At 36.2% G+C, this 22,869-nt stretch overlaps 2 protein-coding genes and 2 pseudogenes across 2 annotated transcripts; all 4 read right to left on the bottom strand.

The window, feature by feature from the left end:
* Positions 1–193: 193 nt before the first annotated feature.
* Positions 194–2,086, bottom strand: LOC147934655 (uncharacterized; annotated as a pseudogene).
* Positions 2,087–11,683: 9,597 nt separating this feature from the next.
* Positions 11,684–12,565, bottom strand: LOC147934654 (uncharacterized). The gene has a single exon (XM_087472725.1). It carries the CDS (start codon positions 12,563–12,565, stop codon positions 11,684–11,686), a length of 882 nt encoding a protein of 293 aa, XP_087328851.1.
* Positions 12,566–15,387: 2,822 nt separating this feature from the next.
* On the bottom strand, positions 15,388–19,009 carry LOC104724538 (uncharacterized). The gene is made up of 2 exons (XM_087476470.1): positions 18,401–19,009; positions 15,388–18,072 (listed from the first exon to the last, which is right to left on the bottom strand). Exon 2 carries the CDS (start codon positions 18,057–18,059, stop codon positions 15,720–15,722), a length of 2,340 nt encoding a protein of 779 aa, XP_087332596.1. The 5' UTR covers positions 18,060–18,072; positions 18,401–19,009; the 3' UTR covers positions 15,388–15,719.
* Positions 19,010–21,700: 2,691 nt separating this feature from the next.
* Positions 21,701–22,868, bottom strand: LOC104728455 (putative F-box protein At3g17265 pseudogene; annotated as a pseudogene).
* Position 22,869: the final 1 nt, after the last annotated feature.

The raw sequence follows: 22,869 nt of genomic DNA, 5'->3' as shown, positions 1-22,869 counted from the left end.
AATTTGTAGAGTATATAAAATATGTGAACAACATATATATTTTTTTAATAATTATTGTATTTTGTTAGAGTTTTTAATTGTAATCATTTAGATTTTAATATTTTGGAAAAAGGAAAAGAGTTCTTAAAATGAAAATATCGAAAGATAATTGTGCAGAAAAAACCGGTTCTGTACACTCTCTGAAGAAAAACCTACATTAATACCGGTTAGCAAATTTAACAGCCAAAAACCGTGTCAATCTGGTTCAAGATCCACAAACTTCTTTTGCCGCTTCCCATAAATCTGAAGTGTATCTCCTAAACTTACTTAACTAAGCTGGAGTGATTTTGCGGTGGCTCTGTTGTCACGAGCCGGGGAACTAATGTATCGCACTACTTCCAGAAGGAAACAGTTTTGGAACTGGGGAAGCTCCTGGCCATTTGGATACTCCTGGTCCTGGAAGTGGATTAAACTCCTCGAAAACTCTCTGTCTTGTAGAAGTCATATACATACTGCAAACTGCAAATGATCAAAGTCCAGCCTCCTGCAAATAGCTAACACATGCGAACACGGGTACTAGTAAACTTTTTTTTTTGGTGAAAGGGTACTTGTAAACTTGCCATGTTACACGTGCAAAGTCGATCGCTGCACTAAGAAAAATATTTCTTGTTTCCATTTTGCAGCACTTTTGTGACCTGGAACCTCTCTGCAGTCTGGTCTATAGGCAATACATGGTGTGTTCGAGAAGCTAACGTGTACTCTTCTAGCTTTGCCATGACATGTTTAGCATAGACCTCTCCTCTGTTCTTTTGAGGCTCCTCGAGAAGACCATGTCGCGATTTGAAAAGCTCTGCCAGTGCCAGGTGATCAAATATTAGCAAGATGCAGGCTGTGCTTTGTTTACAAAACTTCTGATGCACGAAAAGAACCAACACCAAGTACCAGCTGACAAAATATTTTGGGTAATAATCGCAAACCCAAGTGGTAAAAGCATGTTTTCGGCATCAAATCCTGCAGCAACCAACATTTTTCCATGGTAATTACCTCTCAAGTCTACTGAATCCACAATAATCAGAGGTCTGCAGTAAGGAAACCCTTCTGAAACGCCCAAAACACAGAACGAAAGGATGCACCTTTGGTAACAGAAAAAATATCATGTTGCCATTCCAAGAGCATCTTGTTAGATGAACTAAGGGCAGCCAGAAAATCTGAGCTCACATCTTGTAGCTTACAGCTATGCGGACCGGTATGTTCTATTATCTCAAAGACATTGCTTTCCGTTTAGCTACCTTGAGAGCCCATCCGCAGTGTCCCTTGCATACAAATTCACATAAATTTTCATACGCATTGTACTCACGTTGCCATCTATTAGAGTACAACTTCACTGCTTTCTCCAGCTCATATCTATCTCTAAAAAGCATCGCAACATGAACTCACATTCATCAAGCCATGAACTAAAGAAATTAACTGTTTTGCCACACTATAATTGAAGCTTGATTGACCTGGCTTTTTTCAAATCCAAATTCAAATTATTACCACCATTTTTCCACAGTTCCCAGCATCCGTACTCTGCTCATACTTAATCCACCCGTTATTGGTATGATTTTGCGGAGTTCTTAGTGTGTTATCTCTTGCACTTGCATTTACATCAGCATCAACATAAGCATCTTCTGTCCGAGAACTCTTTTGGGTAGCCTGATTTGCGGAAGAACTAACATTATTTGCCAATGGCGACTGATGAGAAACAGGACCAGAATCGGTTTCATCTCCAAGTACAACTCCACATTGTTGATAGAAGGATGGTAGCTTGGAACCTCAAGCATGATGGTCTCAAGGATACAAGCCTACAATCATCCACAACGGGCAAACACATGTACTTCACCAACGATTGTTGAACAATAGAAGGGTACCTACCAATCAAATCAATCTGAAACTTTCCCTTCTCAAAACCAGTAACTCGATGCAGATCCTCCAACAATTGTGATAGTTCAACTTTGCTATCAACTCTGATCACTCTTGGGCTTGATCCTTGGTAGAATAGACCATCAGGACCATCTTTTATACACCCATTCCAATAACAAAACACTGAAATCTTTCTTGTATCCATGAGCACCACAAACCTTGAGAAAATACAAAGAAACACAAAAATATCAGTCAAGGGTTTGGATTGAAATACCCAAAGCCATGTTATTGATCCTAAACGAGAAAACCCTAAAAACTTAATTTCAAACGATCAAGGAGAAAGCGACGACGACAAAACCCCATCAAAAGAATAACTTGGAACTGCGAGGATAGGGACAATAACGGTATATTTTAAGGCGGGAAAAACTCAAAGAAAAGTGGAAGAAATGTACGTGATTCAACGCGAATGAGGAACCCTAAAATTCAATTTCATACGATGATGGTAGCAGTAGCCAGCAGGAACAGTAGACTATTCTAATGTAAACAATGTTGGAACTACAATTTTGACAACATAGCTTTAGCCATCTTTCCGGTGAATTTTCCGGTGATGTTCATCATCGGAATGACCGGTTTAAGGACTCTTTGGATTCCTTGTAATGAGCACTATAACATAGTGTAGTTACTTGTCAAAATCGTTGTTATAATGAATGAGAAGTGGTTAGCTTGAGATGAGTGACTGTTACAAACCACACATGCCTTTGTGTCGTATCAAACTGAACTCGAGTTTGGGTCTTGGTTAATGGGCCTTTAGGTCCAACAAGATATATCGTTTTGCATAATGAAGTCGAGAGTTGAAATCTTATCAACTCCAAACGGAAGAGTTAGTCGTTCCGGAAATCTCACTAACGTGTGATACTCGGGCGCGTCTTCAGCTCACCTCAACTCCCCGATATCTCAGTCGACGAGCCCAGATTTTGTGGAGAGCATCTCGTCGTTCTCTCCATATAAATACAGAGCTCTCTCGTTCATTGTTTCATGCACTTGCGAAGAAACAAAACTCAAAACAGCAAAAGTCCAACTCTCTCTCACTCCTCTTTCTCTCTCTAAGAAACGTAAGTGTTATCAAGAGTGTATCGTTGAGCCAACGTTCGTTTGAGTCCGAAATCAAGTGCTGTGATTCGGGCTCGTCTCGGTTGTATCCTAGGATCCATGTACTCACTAATCCGCCACACTGCGGGAGCTACTTTGGGTTAAGGAAAGAGATCATATCTCGCCTCCGAGAATCTATTCTTTCTTTATCGTTTTACATAGGCATCATATTCGTTATCTAATATATTTGGATTTTCGCGGTCCTACAGTCTTAACCCAAAGTAAAGATTCGTTTTCTACATATAGTTTAAAACGGATCTTACGACGCGAACAGTTGATAAACGATTAATGCCGTAGTGTAATCGATTTGTGAATGTTTATGTGAAGGCCTTCGGGTTGTATTTCGCAAAACTTCACTACAAGATTCTCGAGATTCTAAAACAGTTTCCATGAAGACCATGCATGTGGTAGTTTCGTGAAACAGTTCTTCGAGCAATCAAAAATTGTTTTTTCTACAATAGCTTTATTGCAAACGTGTTATAACGTTCTATAAAGCTATCTACAGAAAATAATTAATTTTTAGCAAATTAAATTAATTGCTAACTCTTGATTAATAATTATATTTGTTCAAAAATATTGACATATCTTTTGTCTTTTATGAACAGATGACTAACGGTGTTGATAACAACAACAACGGAGGTGCTTTCGAGGAACCTCGTGAGTCGACAACCCAACCTGGGTACGGTCCACCACCTGCTCCTCTCCTTCCGACCGAGCTGAAACCGAGTATCCCGAGCTCTGCAGTGACGCCCAACAAGTTTGATGGCACAAACTTTGAATTGTGGCAACAAAAGATGCACTTCTTCTTGTGTACACTCAACCTGCAGAAGTTTCTCACCGAAGATGCTCCGGCACTGCCTGTTGATATCAACGACGTGCATGCGAATGCAAGCGTTGATGCATGGCATCACTCGGACTACTTGTGCAAAAATGCCATCCTTGTGCACATGGAGGAAAAGCTGTTCAAGGTGTTTAACAAAGCACTAACCTCCAAGGTTCTCTGGAATCTTTTAGAAACCAAGTACAAAGTCTACAATGTGGGCTCAGGGAAACACGCCACAAGGGAGTTTCTCAACTACCAGATGGTGGATTCCAGGCCCATAATGGACCAAGTACATGAGCTTCAAGTGCTTGCACAACAGTTAGCTGATGAAGGAATGAACATATGTGAGACATTCACAGTGAATTGCTTCATCGAGAAGCTACCTCCAAGCTGGAGCGACTTCAAGCAATATCTGGATCACAAGCAGAAGCCAATCACCTTGCTCAACCTAATCTCAAGGCTGCAAAACCAATCAACTGAACGTGACAACGCTGTGTCCGTCATTGATGAGAATGCAAATATGGCTGAGTATAGGAGAAAAGGGAAAGCCAAGGTTGTCTACGGCAACAAAGGAGCTTCACCAAAAAAGGTTGTACCAGGCAAGATGGCACCTCAGTCCTCCACGTTCTTCAAGAAGCAAGGCGGGGCTAAGAAGTTTGCTGGAAAGTGCAACTACTGTGGCAAGAAAGGTCACAAAACCGCTGAATGTCGCAGCAAAGACAAGGGTAAAAATCAAGCCAATTTGACTGAAGAAGACTTGTGTGCGGTCGTCACGGAAGCAAATGTGGTGATGAACAATGAGAACCCAAGGGAGTGGTGGTACGACACTGGAGCCACTACCCACATCTGCATTCACAGAGACATGTTCAGCACTTATCAGAAATCCAAGTCTGGTGAGAATCTGATGATGGGCAATGTGTCTCACTCCAACATCGTTGGAACCGGAAAGGTGGTCTTGAAGATGACTTCCGGAATGGCCGTCACGCTCCACAACGTGAAGCATGTTCCAGACATGAGGAAGAATCTGGTCTCTGGGACCATATTGAGCAAGCATGGCTTTGCTGCTAACCTTGCGTCCGATCAGATGACTCTGAGGAAGAATGGTGTCTTTATTGGCAAAGGTTTTGTTAAGGGAGGACTTGTTAAGCTGTGTGTTGCAACAATCCTTAAGAAAAATGATGTAGCTTCTACTTCTGTTTCAAACAATTCCATGAATAAAAATTCAGTTGCTTATTTGGTTGAGTCTTCTAATTTATGGCATGAACGATTAGGACATGTGAATTATAAATCTTTGCAAAGATTAATTAATTTGAACCTAATCCCAAAATGCAAAATACCCAAAGAAAAATGTGAAGTATGCGTTCAAGCGAAAGAGCAACCAGTGTTTATGACCTGGATTATGGTAAAAAAACTTATGGGCTGCACTATGGTAAAGAACCAGCAGTTTTAGAAGGATACAGTGACGCCAATTGGATAGCTGATTCCAAAAACTCAAAATCCACAAGTGGATATGTCTTTACTCTAGGAGGTGCAGCAGTATCATGGAAATCTGCGAAACAGACTCTAACGGTTGGATCAACCATGGAGTCGGAGTTTATAGCTTTAGATAAAGCCGCAGAAGAAGCAGACTGGCTTCGTAATTTTTTGGAAGATATTCCGATGTGGGAAAAACCTTTGCCGGCATTATGTGTACACTGCGATAGCCAATCGGCTATTGCCCGAGCACACAATACTCACTACAATGGCAAGAACCGTCATATTAGAAGACGTCATAAGACCATTAGAAACTTGATCACTACTGGTTTAATTACAGTAGATTACATAAATACAGTTTTTAATCTTGCGGACCCCTTTACTAAAGGGCTAGCTAGAGATCAAGTTGTAAAATCATCAAGAGGAATGGGTCTAAAGCCTACAATCTAAGAGGATGTTTGATGGAAACCCCACCTAAATGACTGGAGATCCCAAGAATTAGGTTCAAAGGGAAAACTAAATCAAACAAAATCAATCTGGAGTACTGTATGACTAATAGTCACAGCCCAGTTCCTAAGATGAAAAACAGTACTTCATGTGTCTTTAGAGGTTAAGCAATGCTTTTAATGATCAAGTCCATAAGCTTTGATATATCAGTGGAGCATTTCCTAAAGGAAAACTTCTTAAAACAAACGCTAATGGCGAATCACCTAGTGAGTGTGAAATCAGGCCGTTTCTAGGAGAATAAAATGTAAGGCTATATTCTCCAACTTCACTCATGAAATCCAGGCATGTTCATGGCCAAAACGAACACAATAGAGAACTTGGTTCTTCGAGAAAAAGAAGCTGGGTTATACATGTTGTCTCGGTTTACATAAATATCCGGGTGGTTCAAGACATCATGTTCACCTCCTGGCCAGTAAATCCGACAGATATTAACAATAAGTAGTTCAAAGCTGAAAAATGCTACTATCTCAGACACAGTTATTTTTCGCATACACTCTTGAAAGTCGAGTCAGTCTAGTTCGTCTAGTCTTTTAGTCTATTAAGTTTAGTTAAGTCTTCATATGTCTAGAGTCAATTCTATTCATGTGGGGGATTGTTGGAACTACAATTTTGACAACATAGCTTTAGCCATCTTTCCGGTGAATTTTCCGGTGATGTCCATCATCGGAATGACCGGTTTAAGGACTCTTTGGATTCCTTGTAATGAGCACTATAACATAGTGTAGTTACTTGTCAAAATCGTTGTTATAATGAATGAGAAGTGGTTAGCTTGAGATGAGTGACTGTTACGCAAACCACACATGCCTTTGTGTCGTATCAAACTGAGCTCGAGTTTGGGTCTTGGTTAATGGGCCTTTAGGTCCAACAAGATATGTCGTTTTGCATAATGAAGTCGAGAGTTGAAATCTTATCAACTCCAAACGGAAGAGTTAGTCGTTCCGGAAATCTCACTAACGTGTGATACTCGGGCGCGTCTTCAGCTCACCTCAACTCCCCGATATCTCAGTCTACGAGCCCAGATTTTGTGGAGAGCATCTCGTCGTTCTCTCCATATAAATACAGAGCTCTCTCGTTCATTGTTTCATACACTTGCGAAGAAACAAAACTCAAAACAGCAAAAGTCCAACTCTCTCTCACTCCTCTTTCTCTCTCTAAGAAACGTAAGTGTTATCAAGAGTGTATCGTTGAGCCAACGTTCGTTTGAGTCCGAAATCAAGTGCTGTGATTCGGGCTCGTCTCGGTTGTATCTTGGGATCCATGTACTCACTAATCCACCACACTGCGGGAGCTACTTTGGGTTAAAGAAAGAGATCATATCTCGCCTCCGAGAATCTATTCTTTCTTTATCGTTTTACATAGGCATCATATTCGTTATCTAATATATTTGGATTTCCGCGGTCCTACAAACAATAAAGGAGAAAGCTTTTCTATTGAAGAAAAACCCTAATTTCTATCACTTGGTTAGTTAGGGTTGAAGCTCAAAGTCAGACTACCCGGAAAAAGGAGTTCTGCCGGCGTTGATTTCATCGGAGAAGAAATCAAATCCACTGTTGCGAGATGTCGGTAAATACTAAATTTAATAAAAATAAAAATAGAAAAATGCTTTTAATTATTAAGCGAACCGGTCTAAACCGGAATATTGTGTTTAGCGTTTAAGTATAGTTAACTTAGAGCTTATGTCACCAATTCAATATGTGCCTCAGTGGTTCGAATTGGTACCTTCGATGTCGGCTCTTCCCTGAGGTAATTTAAATTACCTTTTCCTTTCTTGCTTTTGTTTAATTTTTTAAAATATGATATAAAAAACATTAGATTAATAATTTCTCTTTTTTTTTCTTAGGACATACAAACAAATAATTTCTAACAACAAAATACAGTACTTGTACATTATCAAAATACAAAAGAACATCTCCGCACAACAACCAAAACTACTTTTGAGAAAACATTACATGAACAAAAAACCGGTTTTATACACCCTCAAAAGATATACATTAACCTGGTTAGCTAGCATACTTTTAACAAACAAAAATTGTTCCTAACTGGTTCATCCACCCAATTCTCGTCCCTTCTAAGTTTACTTTCTCCTAAAATCTAAAATGGCAATTATTTTGAAACATAAAATTAATATTAAAATAACACTATTCGTGAAACAGAGAAAATAATTTCCAACAAAAATTTTAACTTAATAAAACAATTTTTGACTCACATAAGGCTCTCCAGCAAAAGAAAATAAAAACTCAGGTTTTCCAGACTTAAACAACAAGGTCCCAATGTTATCAAGCATAATATTGGTGAAGAAAAATTAAAAAAAAAAAACTGAAGTTTTACGGAAATAGATTAAAAAAATTGGATTATCACCATCTGTTGTTGGTGGTGTCAAGCGACACCCTCTACATCTGGAGAATAAGTTCAAAAATATGAGTTGGAACTGTTGTTTAATGTGACTAGGTACTAACCTCCGGTCTTTACCGTGGACTGTACTTTTTTTTGTTTTAATGTAAATTTGTAATAATTTATTTTGTTATTATATCATTTATAATCGTTTATAATTATAAATTCGGTTTGCTTATATAATAATTTTGTATTTTAAACATATTTATTGAAAACCTCTGCATGTAACGATGAATAAAATTGTTTAAAACTTTGTCAATAAAAAGAATTCCTTGCTATAATTCTAAAATAAGTAAAAAATGTAACTAACGTTACTGTCATGTATAGTTCATCAGACGATAATAAACCACTTGTCTTCAGAATCTTGACGCGAATAAGCCATTAATTCTTAAAAGACTTTTGATCTTTCAAAGGCCTGAAAGGTAATGGGAAGGCTAACATTATTATAGTTATGTTTTCTAATAAATATTCGTGTGTGGGATTTGATGATGGTGTGAAACAGAAAAAAAACCTTCTATATATAGGGTTGAGGGTGATTATATGGAATATGGTTAGGACCGCGTACTCTAGTGATATCGTGGTGAGTAATTTTTTTAAGATACGGTATTTTTTATATTATAAATATAATCTTATTTTTCGGTTAAAGAAATAATCGATGTACCTCATGAGATGTTAGTTTCTGTTAAGAAGATAAAGATTCGGAAAGTAGATATGATATTGGACATGTTTGTTTGCCTGTCGCCAGCGATAACGACAAAAAGTTGTTTGTTTGTTTGTGGCTAGTTTAGCGATCAGTCGCAGCGACTGTCGTCAGCGATCAGCGATCGTAATTTTTAGTCGCTAAAATTATCAGCGATCAGTCGCTGAAACTAGTCGCTGGATTCAACGATAGGCAAACAAAAAACATAGCGACCAAAAAAAATTAAAAAAAAAATTGATGAATTAAAATATGACCAAAATTAAAGTTAATTAAATAAAAATATAACTACATATAGTTATTAAAATTAAACTAAATTAAACTAAATAAAATAAGAAATTAATTTGCATATATTTAAATAAAATTCTAAAAAAATCATTTATTAAATTTAACAATATTAAAATGAATAAATTAAAAATAAAATTTAAATTAATTATTTAAAAATATGTAAATATGTTTTTAATTTATTTTCATCAGTCTATGTAATTTATTTTTAAAAATAAAACTACAAATTATCAAAAATAAATTTTATTAATTTTAAATATATATATATATAGTAATTAGTCACAACGACATGCAAACAAACAACTCAACGACAGTTTCTAGTAATTAGTCACAGAGAAGGTGAACGACGACGTACTAGACGAACACACCCACAATGAGATAACCCATCAATAGAATTCTAGACACTCCGGAGACACTCAACAACATACTGCTGGAATGGGTCTTGATCCGTGGGTGATGCAGGAAATTCTAGAAACTCAAACGGAGAGGTGCAGAAGACGAAGAGGCTCTGTGTTTACCCCCAGCAGAGTTAGTAGTCGTAATGTCCTCCGCAGGTGTAGGAGCAACACGAGGAGGGGCACCTCTGCGACGTCGAGTGGTCGGCTGAGTGACAAGGTCACACGGGTCAGGCTCAAATTGAAGTTGGTGATAATCCTCTCCAATGTCAGTAAGATCAGCTTGTGGCAACTGAACCATATATGCCCCTCTGTTGTCACTGAAAGGCCACAACAAAGTCTTCTTCATCCACTGAGCATGCATCATGTACTCAGCATCCATAACAGGACAATCAGTAACAATCCTGCAACTCTCTAGGTCGATCCTAAAGTGCCTGAAGATCGGAGTCAAAAGACTTCCAACGCTCTCTATCTTCTTCCCCTTTCCAGTAAAAGGTTTGGTCTTCAAGGAAACCAAATGATGCGCGAAAACTGCACCCATGTTAACAGGCCTATCCAACTTAGACCTAGGGCAAACTTCAGCAATCAAGTCTCTCAATCCAAAGTACAATAAAACCATCTCAGTGACCCTCATCTACCCAGGCTCCATCTTGCACAAAAATGTGTGCCCAATGAGACGAGTAACATACCTTAGGACCGGATGTCTAACGTCTGTCTGTGTAGATGCCTTGAAATCATACAGCCCGTTTCCGAACAGGTTCTAGAAATCCTGCGCCATAGGAAAATGAGCAGGAAGTACAACTTTTGTAAAGTTTTTCTCAAAACCATAAATCCCGCAGAGATCCCTGAGTGGTAGCCTGTAACGAATACCTCTAATAAAGAAAGACAAAATTCCTTCATGTGCATTCTTCGATCGCTCATTCTGATAGTATACGCCCACTGTGGCCATAAATTGACAAACAAGATCTGGATACATCTCATACTGCATATATGCAATGGTCCCTAAACCAATCTTATCCAACAAAGATAAAACCGCAGTCTCAATTCCCATTTGTCTCGTCACAACCCGATCAAGAATCATAGTAGTAGGGGTGTCAAGTTGGATAAACCAACTCAAACCAACCCATAACCATAGAAATTTAGTATTTATTGGATAATAAGTCAACTCAACTCATTAAGCAAATGGTTTGGATCAACCCACAACTCATATAGTTTAATGAATTAATGGGTTAAATGAGTTGATCAATTTTATATCATAATCAGAAATTTAGACCTTGTATAATTTTATAAAGTCATCAAAGTTTGTGTAATTTTATACATAAACTATTTATATATATATATATATATATTTTGAAAAAAAACATAATATATATATATATATATCTCCAATTATTCAAATTTTGAAAACCAGAAATTTTAATCTTCTTAATCTTGAAAACCAGAAATTATAATAATCTAGAAAATAACACCATCAACTTTCTTAATCTTCTTCTAAGTTGTCTTCTAAAATCAGCTTAGCAAAACCCAAAATCCGATACAAATCTTACAAAATAATAATGATAACAAAAGAAACAAATCAGAAAAATCTGGAGCATGAGAACAGAATCAATCAACGACATGAAACTTCGACAACCACACAAAAACTCTGATCTAGGTTTACTCATTTATCTGGGTTTATCTCTCTCTCTCTCTCTCTCTCGAATCTGGGTTTATCTCTCTCTCAATCTGGGTTTATCTTCTTGTTCAGTCGATCAATTAGAAGAAGAAAGAAGTTGAGTCGAAGAAGATGAAGTAGGAGAGAGTTTGGTTTGGTTTTGTTTATTTTGGTTGGTTCAATTCGGTTTACTCATTTAATTAAAAGAAAAATCGGTTTAATTTGGTATTCGAAATCATTTTAACTATTTTTGGTTTGGTTTTGGTCAACCCATCAACCATTTTATCTCAATCCATTTCAACCTAATCCATTAAACTCATAAACCATTTTGATCCATTAACCCATTAAAACTCAAATTATCAATCCAATAAGTTTTTAGATTGGTTTGGTTTGGGTAGATCCATAAATTTGGAACCATTTTGACACCCCTACCTAGTAGGCTTAAGCTCTACTCCTAGCCAAGCATTATAGAACAAAGTATCATACTCATCCCAATCATCTAAAGCAGGCCGATTGATGTATTCCTCCTTTTCAAACTCCTTCCTAACACAATCATCCCAAAATCTATTAGAACATATCCTTTTACCTTCAAGCTTGGCCCAAAGAGGACGAGATAGACCTGTAGCAGCTGAAGAAGAGGCCGCCGGAGGTGGAGGAACACTCATCGGAGGCGACGGTGGCCGGCTGCATGGTGGGATGGAGGTGGAAGGTTGGGAGGCGGTGTTCTTTTTGTGACACTTGCAGCGTTCACTGACGTCTTTCGTTAGAGTTGGCTTTTTCAATTTTGGATCCTTTTGTGCAACCCCGTTATCACAACAGTTTTCGGCATCTGTACTCTTCTCATCTTCAATCCACCCATTATGGTTATCCTCCGGCACATCTGTACTCTCCTCATCTTCAATCCACCCATTATGGTTATCCTCCGGCAGACTTCTTAGTTTAGTATTCCTCACAGTCACATTTACATCTGCATTGACGCTAGCCTCCTCCTCTTGCCGAGAACGCTTTCGGTTTGCATTATCTTCCAATGGGGACTGATGATACAAGGATGGTAGATTGGAACCTCTAGGACGCACATACTTGACCGTCTGTTGCTGAACGATGGAAGGGTACCTACCAATCAAATCACTCTGAAACTTTCCCTTCTCAAAACCAGTAACTCGATACAGATCCTCCAACAATTGGGATAATTCCATTTTTCTATCAACTCTGATCACTCTTGGACTTGAACCTTCATAGAATGGACCATCAGGACCATTTTTTATACATCCATTCCAAAAACAGAACACTGGAATCTTTCTTGTATCCATGAGCACCACAAACCTTGAGAAGAATGCAAAGAAACGCGAAAAAATCAGTCAAGGTTTTGAATTGAAAACCCCAAAGCCATGTTACAGATTCTAAACGAGAAAACCCTAAAAACTCAATTTCAAACGATAAACCCAGCAAAAGAATAACTTGGAACGCAATGTACGTGATTCAAAGCGAATGAGGAACCTTAAAGTTCAATTTCATAAGAAGATGGTAGCAGCAGGAACACAATACTATCCTAATGTAAACGATAAAGGAGAAAGCTTTTCTGTAAAAGAGAAACCCCAATTTGTATCACTTGGTTAGTTAGGGTTAAAGCTTATCTGGAGAAGGAGTGTTTTGAGTCGATTTACCCGGAAAAAAGCAGTTCTTCCGCCGGCGCCGTTGATTTCGTCGGAGAAGATATCAAATCTACTGTAGCGAGAAGACGGTAAAAACTAAATCCAATGGATTTTAACTATTAAGTGAACCGGTCTAAACCGGAATATTGTTTTATTTTTTTTTTTATTTTTTTTTTGGCAAACATCTAAACTGGAATATTGTATTTTAGTATAATTAAATTACAGCTTATGTCACCAATTCAATATGTGCCTCAGTGGTTCAAATTGGTACCTTCGATGTCGGCTCGTCCCTGAGGTAATTTAAATTACCTTTTCTTTTCTCGCTTTTGTTTTTTTTTTTTTTTTTTTTAACGACTTTCTTTCATTTATATTGAAGAAGTGTGATTCTGGCTTTTGTTTAATTTTTAAAAATATGACATGAAAAATTAAAGGAAAACTAGGTTAGATCCGCGTTATGCCGCGGGATACTTTTTTATAACTATTTTTAGATATATCAAATTGTTGATTTTTTTTTTGTAATTGGATTAATTGTAAAAACAATGGTTTATCCAATAATAAGATATAACAATGCACTAATAAAATAATAAAATAGAGAAATCTCAAATAGTCTAACTAAACCTAATGTATGTTCTTCTTTTTTATTTACCTTTTGTGAGAGATATATTAGTGTAGTTTGAATTTGTAGTTTTTTTTTAATACAAATTTAACCACATAATTGTTATAGAGTATTTTTTTTGTTGTTATAAAAGTTATTATTTGTAAAAGTACATAGACATATTTTTACTTTAGTCTCGTTTTGTGTGTTATTTAATATTATTAGGGGCATTTTAAAGTACCATTTTGCAAAAATACTTTCTCTTATTTTCTATTTTTAATAATACATTCTTTCAATATACAAAATGACTAAATTATAAACTCTAGACTCCAAATACTAAATTATACTCCTTAAAACTATACCCTAAGGTAAAATAGAGAATCCAAACCTAAAAAAAAAATCTACAAATCAATTTAACACATTGTAATTATGCAAAAGAGTACAAAAATGAAAATAACCAAAAAATGATATTTTTGAGAAGGGTATTACTAACATTTTCTCATATTATTATACTTATGTTGAATAGCATAGCAATTAGGTTAATTGTCAAAGTAATTTTAAGTCACTGATTTTAAACTAAAATATAAAATCTTCAATTCTGGAACTTAAATATTGTTCAATTTATCATTAGTTGGTGTTCTTATATATAAAATCACTATCAACATTAATCTCAAATTTTATTTTATTTATTTGTTGTGAGAGATATATTAGTGTAGCTTGATTTTATGGTGTATTATTTTTGTAGTTTATACAAATTTAATCACATAATTTTTATATAGTTTTTTTTTTGTTCTGAGAGAAGTTATTTATTTCTTTTTTTGTTCTTTTTTTTTTAAAATCTAATTGTTTTGTTTTGTTTGATACTAATTCCATGTAAGTCAATATACACATACATAGTTTTACTTTAGTTTGGTTTGTGTTATTCGTGGTTAATCTTAATTTATATTCTATTTGTATTATATTATATTTATATTTGACTAATATTATACTTTACTAATATGATACTTATGTTGAATTGATTTTATTATTATACTTGGTTAATATTAGTATATTTTTAAAAGTTATAAATGATTTATTAATTTATTTTAAATTTAAGCTATAATTTTAAACCTTTGTTTTTGGAAAATATTATTATTATAATTGGTTAACATTAGTATATTTTTTAAAATTAGAAATGATTTATTAATTTGTTTTAAATTTAAGCTATAATTTTAAACCTTCGTTTTTAGAAAATATTGATACGACATACAATGATTAATATACTTAGTTGATATTATTATATTTTGAAAATTGTAAATGATTTATTAATGAGATTTGTTATAAATGCCTTTTTAAGATACCCTTTTTCAAAAATATATTTTTTTAATATTTTTATTTTTGCCCTCTTTTACACAATTACAATATATTAAATAATTTTTTTTTTTTTTTTAGGTTTGGGTTCTCTATTTTTACATTTACAGTATAGTTTTTAGGGGGTAGGGTTTAAAGTTTAGATTTTTTTTATTTTATATATTAAAAAGGGGTATTTTTGAAAATTGATACCATTAAGGGTATTTTTGAAAAGTGACATAGAAAAAATGGTATTTTTGAAAATCCCCCTTTATTAATTTAGTTTAAATTTAGGCTATAAATTTAAACATTTATTTTCCAAAATTATTGATGATTTTTATTATTTCTTATAATTTAATTGGTTACATAATTTTTTTTTGGTGAAATTGGTTACATAATTTAAATAATGTGTTAGTTCCTAAAAATATATAAATACTAATGTGGAACATGAATTAATTATTATTGGCTAATAGATATGAGTTGTATTAATGAAATATTTTCATTGGTAAACAAATAAACTGATGTGTCAACTCTTCCTTCAATTAAAAAGCTGATGTGTCAACACTGGAGAGCAACTCCTTCTACTTTTATTGTATTGATGATACACACAAACACAACTCATAAGGAACAAAATACTTACATTAGCAAAATACAAAAGTACATCTCCGAACAACAACAAAAAAACTACTTTTGAGTTGTTTTTTACACCTACAAAAGACCTACATTAACCTGGTTAGCTAGCATACTTTAACAAACAAAAATCGTTCCTAACTGGTTCATCCACCCAATTCTCTTTAGTCACGGCTTCTAAGTTTCCCCTAACATCAATAAGCAAACAAACACTAACCATCTTCTCGATGCATATCAATATTTCTACCATTCAAGTCCTTATTTGACATATCTGCTGTTCGGCTTCTTTGGTCGCCCTGATCGTCTCGTTTCGCTTCCTCCTATCGCTCCCATGTCCGCATCATTTGGCTTAGCTGACTTCCCGCAGGGTGACTCGCTAGCCACTGGCAGGAAAACTGATATCTGACCACTTCCACGAGGAAACAGTGTTGGAACATCGGAAGCTTCTGGCCAGTTGGAGACTCCTGGAAGTGGATTAAACTCAGCAGCATAAACTCCAAGAAAACTCTCTGTCTTGTAGAAGTCATTTACATACTGCAAATGGTCATAGTTCAGCCTCCTGCAAACAGCTAACACATGCGAACACGGATACTTGTAAACTTGCCATGTCTGACACGTGCAAACTCGATCGCTGCAGTGAACAAAATATTTCTTGTTTACAGTTTGCAGCACTTTTGTGACCTGAAACCTCTCAGCAGTCTGGTCTAAAGGCAATACGTCGAGTGTTATAGAGGTTAACTTGTACTCTTCTAGCTTTCTCATGACATGTTTAGCATACACCTCTCCTCTGCTATTTAGAGACTCCTCGAGAAGACCATGTCGCGATTTGAAAAGCTCTGCCAGGTGATCAAAGATTAGCAAGATGCAGGCTGTGATTGGAAGATCACGGGACTTGTTTACAAAACTGTAAGTTGTAAAGATTAAGTTTGTAGTCATGATCCCGTATCTCAGCCTGTCACTATCGTGAGCCAAAGCCCATTGGTGCAGAGGTATCTGGTCTAACCATTTCCGAGCCTCCGGATTCATCTCTTCGATTTTCTTCAAGTACTTGTCAAAGATTGATATATATTTCGTGGATCCAGCCTTGTATACAAACTCTGTCATGAGATTGTTATTGAAAACATCATAAAACTTGAAGCACAGATGCCTAAGACAGAACCGGTGTTGCACCCACTGACACTCAGGTTCCTTAACAACTGCAGCGATGTCAGTATTCAGACTTGTTATCAGACAAAGGCCTTCCCTTTGCCTTACTTTCTTTTTGATGCACGCAAAGAACCAACGCCAAGTATCAGCTGACAAACTTTCTTCGGTAGTAATCGCAAACGCAAGTGGGAAAAGACTGTTTTCAACATCTAACCCAGCTGCAACCAACAATTTCCCAGGGTATTTACCACTCAAGTCCACCGTATCCACTAAAATGAGAGGTCTGCAGTGAGGAAACCCTTCAACTGACTGCTGAAACGCAAAAAACACAGAACGAAAGGATGCATCTTTGGGATCATAGAAACTATCATATTGCCAATCTAAAAGCATCTTATTAGATGAGCAGAGAGCTGCCATGAACTTTGGCAACACGCTAAAACTCTTGTCGAAATCTCCCAAGATTGCAGTGATCGCTTTCTTTTTAGCATTCCGCATACTATCATCCGAAACTCCGTAGCCAAATTCTTTTTTCACCCACTTAATCAGCTCTGCAATTGAGAGCGAGGGCTGAGCTTTTAGTAGACCTTTGATTTCACCTGCAAGAAAATCTGAGCCCACATCTACTGGCTTACAAGTATGTGCATCTGTATATTCTGTTATCTCAAAGCCATGGCTCTTCGTTTCAGCTGCCTTGAGAACCCACCCGCAGACTTTCCTTTTCTTGCACGTGAATATATTGTCTTCGTACGCGATGTACTCACGTTGTCTTCTATTAGAGTACAACTCTACTGCTTTCTCCAGTTCAACTTTATCTCTAAAAACCATCCCAACATGCAACTCACGTTCATCAAGCCATGAACTAGAGAAAATCACCTTCTTTGAGACACTATCGCAGACCCCTTTCATTAGACCTGGCTTTGTCATCCTAGAATCCTTCTGTGCAGTCGCTTTACCACCACCAATTCCACAGTCTCCATCATCCAAATTCTCATCATCTTCAATCCACCCGTTGCTATTATGCACCAGTGGAATTCCTAATGTGTTATCTCTCACACTCCCATCAAAAAAAGTATCCTCTTGTCGAGAACGCTTTCGAGTCGCCTGACCAGAAACCGGTTTGACCTCTAGATACAACTCCAGATTGTTGATAGAAGGATGGTGACTTAGAACCTCCAGCATTATCATCAAACTACAATCATCCACAATGGGCAAACGCACATACTTGACCATCTGTTGTTGAACAATGGAAGGGTACCTACCAATCAAATCAATCTGAAACTTTCCCTTTTCAAAACCAGTAACTCGATGCAGATCATCCAACAACTGGGATAGTTCGATTTTGCTGTCAACTCTGATTGCTCTTGGACTTGATCCTTCATAGAATGGACCATCGTAACCATCTTTGATGCAACCATTCCAATAACAGAAGACTGTAACCTTCCTTGTATCCATGACCACCAGAAACCTTGGAAAAAAAAACGCAAAGAAAGACGAAGATTAATCGAAGGTTTGAACTGAAACAACCAAAGACATGGAAGACATAATTTAGTTAAAAGGCGGGAAACTCTCAAAGAGAAATAGAAGAAATGACCAACGGATAAACCTTAAATTCATGATTTATAGCGAATGAGGAACCTTAAAGATCAATTTCATAAAGATTAAAGCTTTCGATACGAGAAGCCCAGTAGAAAGGATAAACCCTAAATTCTTCAAAATGGTCGAATCCAAGGAATTGAGAAGATAAAGATGAAAATGGCTCACTTTCGGAAGAGCCTTTTGAGTAGTTTTTTTACCTGAAGTAGAACGTCTTCCGCCGCCAGCTCCGGTGACCTCGTCGGAGAAGAGAAACACTTAAGACTGCGCAAAAATGGTAAAAAAGTTGCTTCTTTTAATCCTTCGGCAACGACGACGATTCAGTTGTAAACGATAAAAAAATATCAATATTCATGAAAATGACTGAAAAAGCCCTCTAATTTCTAACAAATATCAAATAGTGCCCAAACTTTTTTGTATTTTTTTGGGGGTACAATTTAATAAAACACGAATATAATGTCTCTTCGAAAACACATATCTACAGAAAAAATACAATTATCTTAAGAATAAAATGCCTTTAAATCTACTGTATTAGTTCGAAGAATTGTAATTTTAAAATTACGGTGTTTTCTATCCAACAACCCTATGTGCCTCGATGCGCCTACCACATATTGTAATCGGAACGGTGTTTGGTGGTATAGTTTCTATATTTATGATTTTTCGGTTATGTGGCAGTCGTTATTGCCTCGTGATGAAGTCGATGGTTACGGTTTTCGTGGTGGTTTCTCTTGATGTTTGTCGTCGGTGTATGGGTAACCATTCACTTCTATCTCGAGTTTGGTCTCTCGATTGTTGACGTCAATGTTCGTTTTAAATATTTTGCTTCTCTTCTGCTTTTGAAATAATCATTTGTCGGCCCAATATTATCAGATATGCATATTTAATGAGTTTTAATTTTAATTAAAATATAATCACTTTTATTAATACTAAATGTTTGTTTATCTATTCATTTTTCACTTATATTGAATACAGAAAAATGAAAATCTAAGCTTTTTAATTATAATATCTTTTAATTAAAATAAGCTTTATAATTGGCAACAACAAAAACTAAGGTTTCTTCTGAAGATGTTCCCAAGTCAATATATCCTCTGTTGCCAATTAGTTTTTGTAGCCGCCCCAAACGCTAGCAGCTTTAATCAAACCAAAAAGAAGGTGGAGTGACTGGAGTCACCATTTTGAACGTTTATCTTGTGAAACTCTGCAGCATTTTTTCTCTATACTTGATCACCAACATCGTCAAATTCTCAAAACGCAAAAGTAAAGGAGAATTCAGCTACTACTATGTTAATCAAAACTCTGCAAGACTTCAATAAAGCGATTTGGAACATATATATATATATATGACTGAATTTACTGAATTCTGAAGAATTACGGTGTAATTTTAGTTCAATTAGTTCAGTTTAGCTATTGTTTAAAACATAAGTAGAGAGTTACTGTTTAAAACATATGTAGAGAACATAAGTAGAGTTACTGTTTAAAACATAAACTAGTCGTCGTAGGTGTTGTAGTGCTTTGCAGCCTTTTTGCTGCTCAGGCGTGTAGCATTCTTACTCTTGTTTCTCAGTATTTGCCTAGCTCTGGCAGCCTTGAATTCTTCAAATTTTATGGACCTCTGCATTAACACATAGAGAGAATATCATCAGATCAGCAAAGATAAGACAAAAGAATATCAGATCAAAGGACAAAGGAAGAGAGACTTAGACTTACATTAGGAGAGCTAGGGGAGCCAGGGGTCAAGACAGGATCAGAAACCTAATCAAGGCATGAAGCTTCATTACAACTAACGGATAGGGCATTGAAGAAGACTTATATGGTAACATTTCCTATGAGCACTAAACTAACGATAAGGTATTGAAGAAGACTTATATGGTAACATTTCCTATGAGCACTAAACTAACGGATAGGGTATTGAAGAAGACTTACATGGTAACATTACGGTGTAAATTTAGTTCAATTCATCGAAGTGTAATTTTAAAATTACGGTGTTTTCTATCCAACAACCCTATGTGCGATACGCCCTACCACATATTGTAATCGGAACGGTGTTTGGTGGTATAGTTTTTACGTTTATGATTTTTCTGTTATGTGGCAGTGGTTATTGGCTCGTGATGAAGTCGATGGTTACTCTTGAATTTTAATGTTTGTCGTTGATGTATGGGTAACCATTCCTTCTATCTCGAGTTTGGTCTGTTGATTCTTGACGTTCTTGGAATGAGGAAGAAGGAACTATACTCATTATCAACCTTTTCACAATGCCGGTTGGTAATGAGCCGTCAATATTCTGGGAAGAAGGAACTATATACTCATTACCAACCAGCATTGTGAAAAGGTTGATACTAGACCATCAGTACTTGGAACCTTTGCATCAACATCTTGGAAGCAATGAAAATCAACATCACAGGGGAAACCATATCTACAAAGTATTAAAAGATTGGACAGTGCAAAGCATCAAAGGAGTAAAGAAAAAGAGATCCACAGAAAAGTATTGCTAGTTTTCATGTGACAAAGATCACATCTGCTTTTTAACAAATAATGAAAAATATTAAAAATGACAAAAAAAAAAAAAGTATTTACCATTTTTTTTGTTCTCAATCTTTATAACTAAACCATTTTTCCGAACGTATTAGGAAACACTACAACAAGATGGAGAGGCTCTACTGATTATGCATTACAAACTGAAATCAAAACTCAGACTGAAATAGGCGGATTATTAACCTCAATAAACTCAATACCTTAGTCACCAGCTGAATGTATCCTTAGACTTCTCAATTTTGGTCTTGTGTGAACTCTCTATTTCTTCCTGCATGAGTGCAGACATTTCATTAACATACATAACTCTTTCAATAACTGTATCTGAACCCTTAAACATACTACGCATCTATTCAGAACTGTGGGTAAAAGTAGAGCAATATTGAGTGATTAACCATGCAGGATTTTAGTAATGGTTCTAGGAATGAGGATCTGAAGAATTTGATTGATTTCCCAAGTCAAATTCTCTCTTTTTTTTTTTTTTTGAACAAATCCCAAGTCAAATTCTCAAAACGCAAAAGTAAAGGAGAATTCAGCAACTACTATGTTAATCAAAACTCTGCAAGACTTCAATAAAGCGATTTGGAACATGTATATATATATAGGACTGAATTTACTGAATTCTGAAAAAACTTACTGAATTCTCCTATAATAGGAGCTTTTACAAGTTGCTATCTGATTAAAAATCCTTGTTAGCTTTCTACAATTTTGTTTTCGGCTTTCATATGCACACACACACACACATACCTAATTCTGAAGAAAAGAAAAAGTCCGAGGATATATATATTATAGCTCACTACGCATTCATAAACAATGTATATTAAAGTAGATCACCAAAAAGTATTTTCCAAAAGCGAAAACATTAAAGAAAATTCAGCTACTCTGTTTATTAACTTAACAGAATCAGCCCTATTTTTATAATTGACTAAAAAAAAACTTGTAATTACTCCCTTTTGCCTGCCAATACCTCCTCAATGAATTTGAACCAAACTAGGAACATAACTGACGAGAAATGGCCAAACAGTACCCTGTGGTTCTTGTACAATCAAATTATGAACTTGTATACCCTCTATAGCAAAGTAAAATTTTGCCATGGTATCAGTCAATCTTGGTAACTCTGTATATCAACACACAACCATTTTATTCTTCTCGTCAACCAAGAAACTCATAATATGGCTCCTCACATCTGGTCCTGGTAACATAACTTTACCCAAATCCACTACTAAGAAGTTGCTCCACGACAAGTCTTTGGCCTCATCGATCATCTTAGTTTTGGTCACCCATATATCCATCTTTAATGAATCTATACCAACCCCATGTTGTTGTAACAAGGCAAGTTTCTCTTCTCTAACAACTGAGAGAACCACACCAGCATAACTAGTTCTCTTAAAAGATAGAGGGAGACGCATACGTCCAAATCTCTCAGTAGCGAAATCAAACTTCAGTATGAAAACAAAGAGGGGGTCTTCTTTATCTGAAGCGTACCAGTAGGCATTTCCCTTGAGAGTCACGCCATTAGAGTGAATGAAAAATTTAGGAGAGACGTCATCAAGAATCCTCCATGAATATTCAGAGTTGAACTCATAGATTTCAAACTTAGGAGGAGAATACTGTAGGCAGCTTTGAAAATGGTCAAAAGCCAATATTTTGTAGCTATCCCAAGATTTGCCGCTGTTGTTTACGTATCCTAAGACATACTTGTATAAGAATATACGATGATCATCGGATTGGATCCACCTGGTTTGACCAGTATAAGGGTTCCAAACCACGAGTTTACTGTCCTCTGTAGTACACAATAATAAACCCTCGCAGTGAATTAAGATGGACGATAGCTTGAACAGTTGAACTGTTCTTGTTAAGTTTAACTGCAACCTCAAAGGATGGATCAAAGCTGTTTTGGATTCCATGGAGATTGACGCTATGAATTAGAGTATCCATTAATGTGGCTGAATAACCCTTGTAATCATTAATTAAGATCACCTGCGCTGCTGCTTTGCCAAAGTTCTTCTTGGCAAATCTCGGGTCTCTGAATAAAGCGTACCAACGTTTGCAAGTAGTTTGCAATTTCTGTAGACAAGTGGCCGGAACCCTAGAGAGTATCTCTGTTTCTAAATCATGTGGAAGATCAGTAACCATCATA

The sequence above is a fragment of the Camelina sativa genome, chromosome 11 (assembly GCF_030686135.1).
Source record: "Camelina sativa cultivar CO46 ecotype springtype chromosome 11, ASM3068613v1".
Taxonomy (NCBI): domain Eukaryota; kingdom Viridiplantae; phylum Streptophyta; class Magnoliopsida; order Brassicales; family Brassicaceae; genus Camelina; species Camelina sativa.
This window is presented reverse-complemented; position numbering and strand designations above follow the sequence as displayed.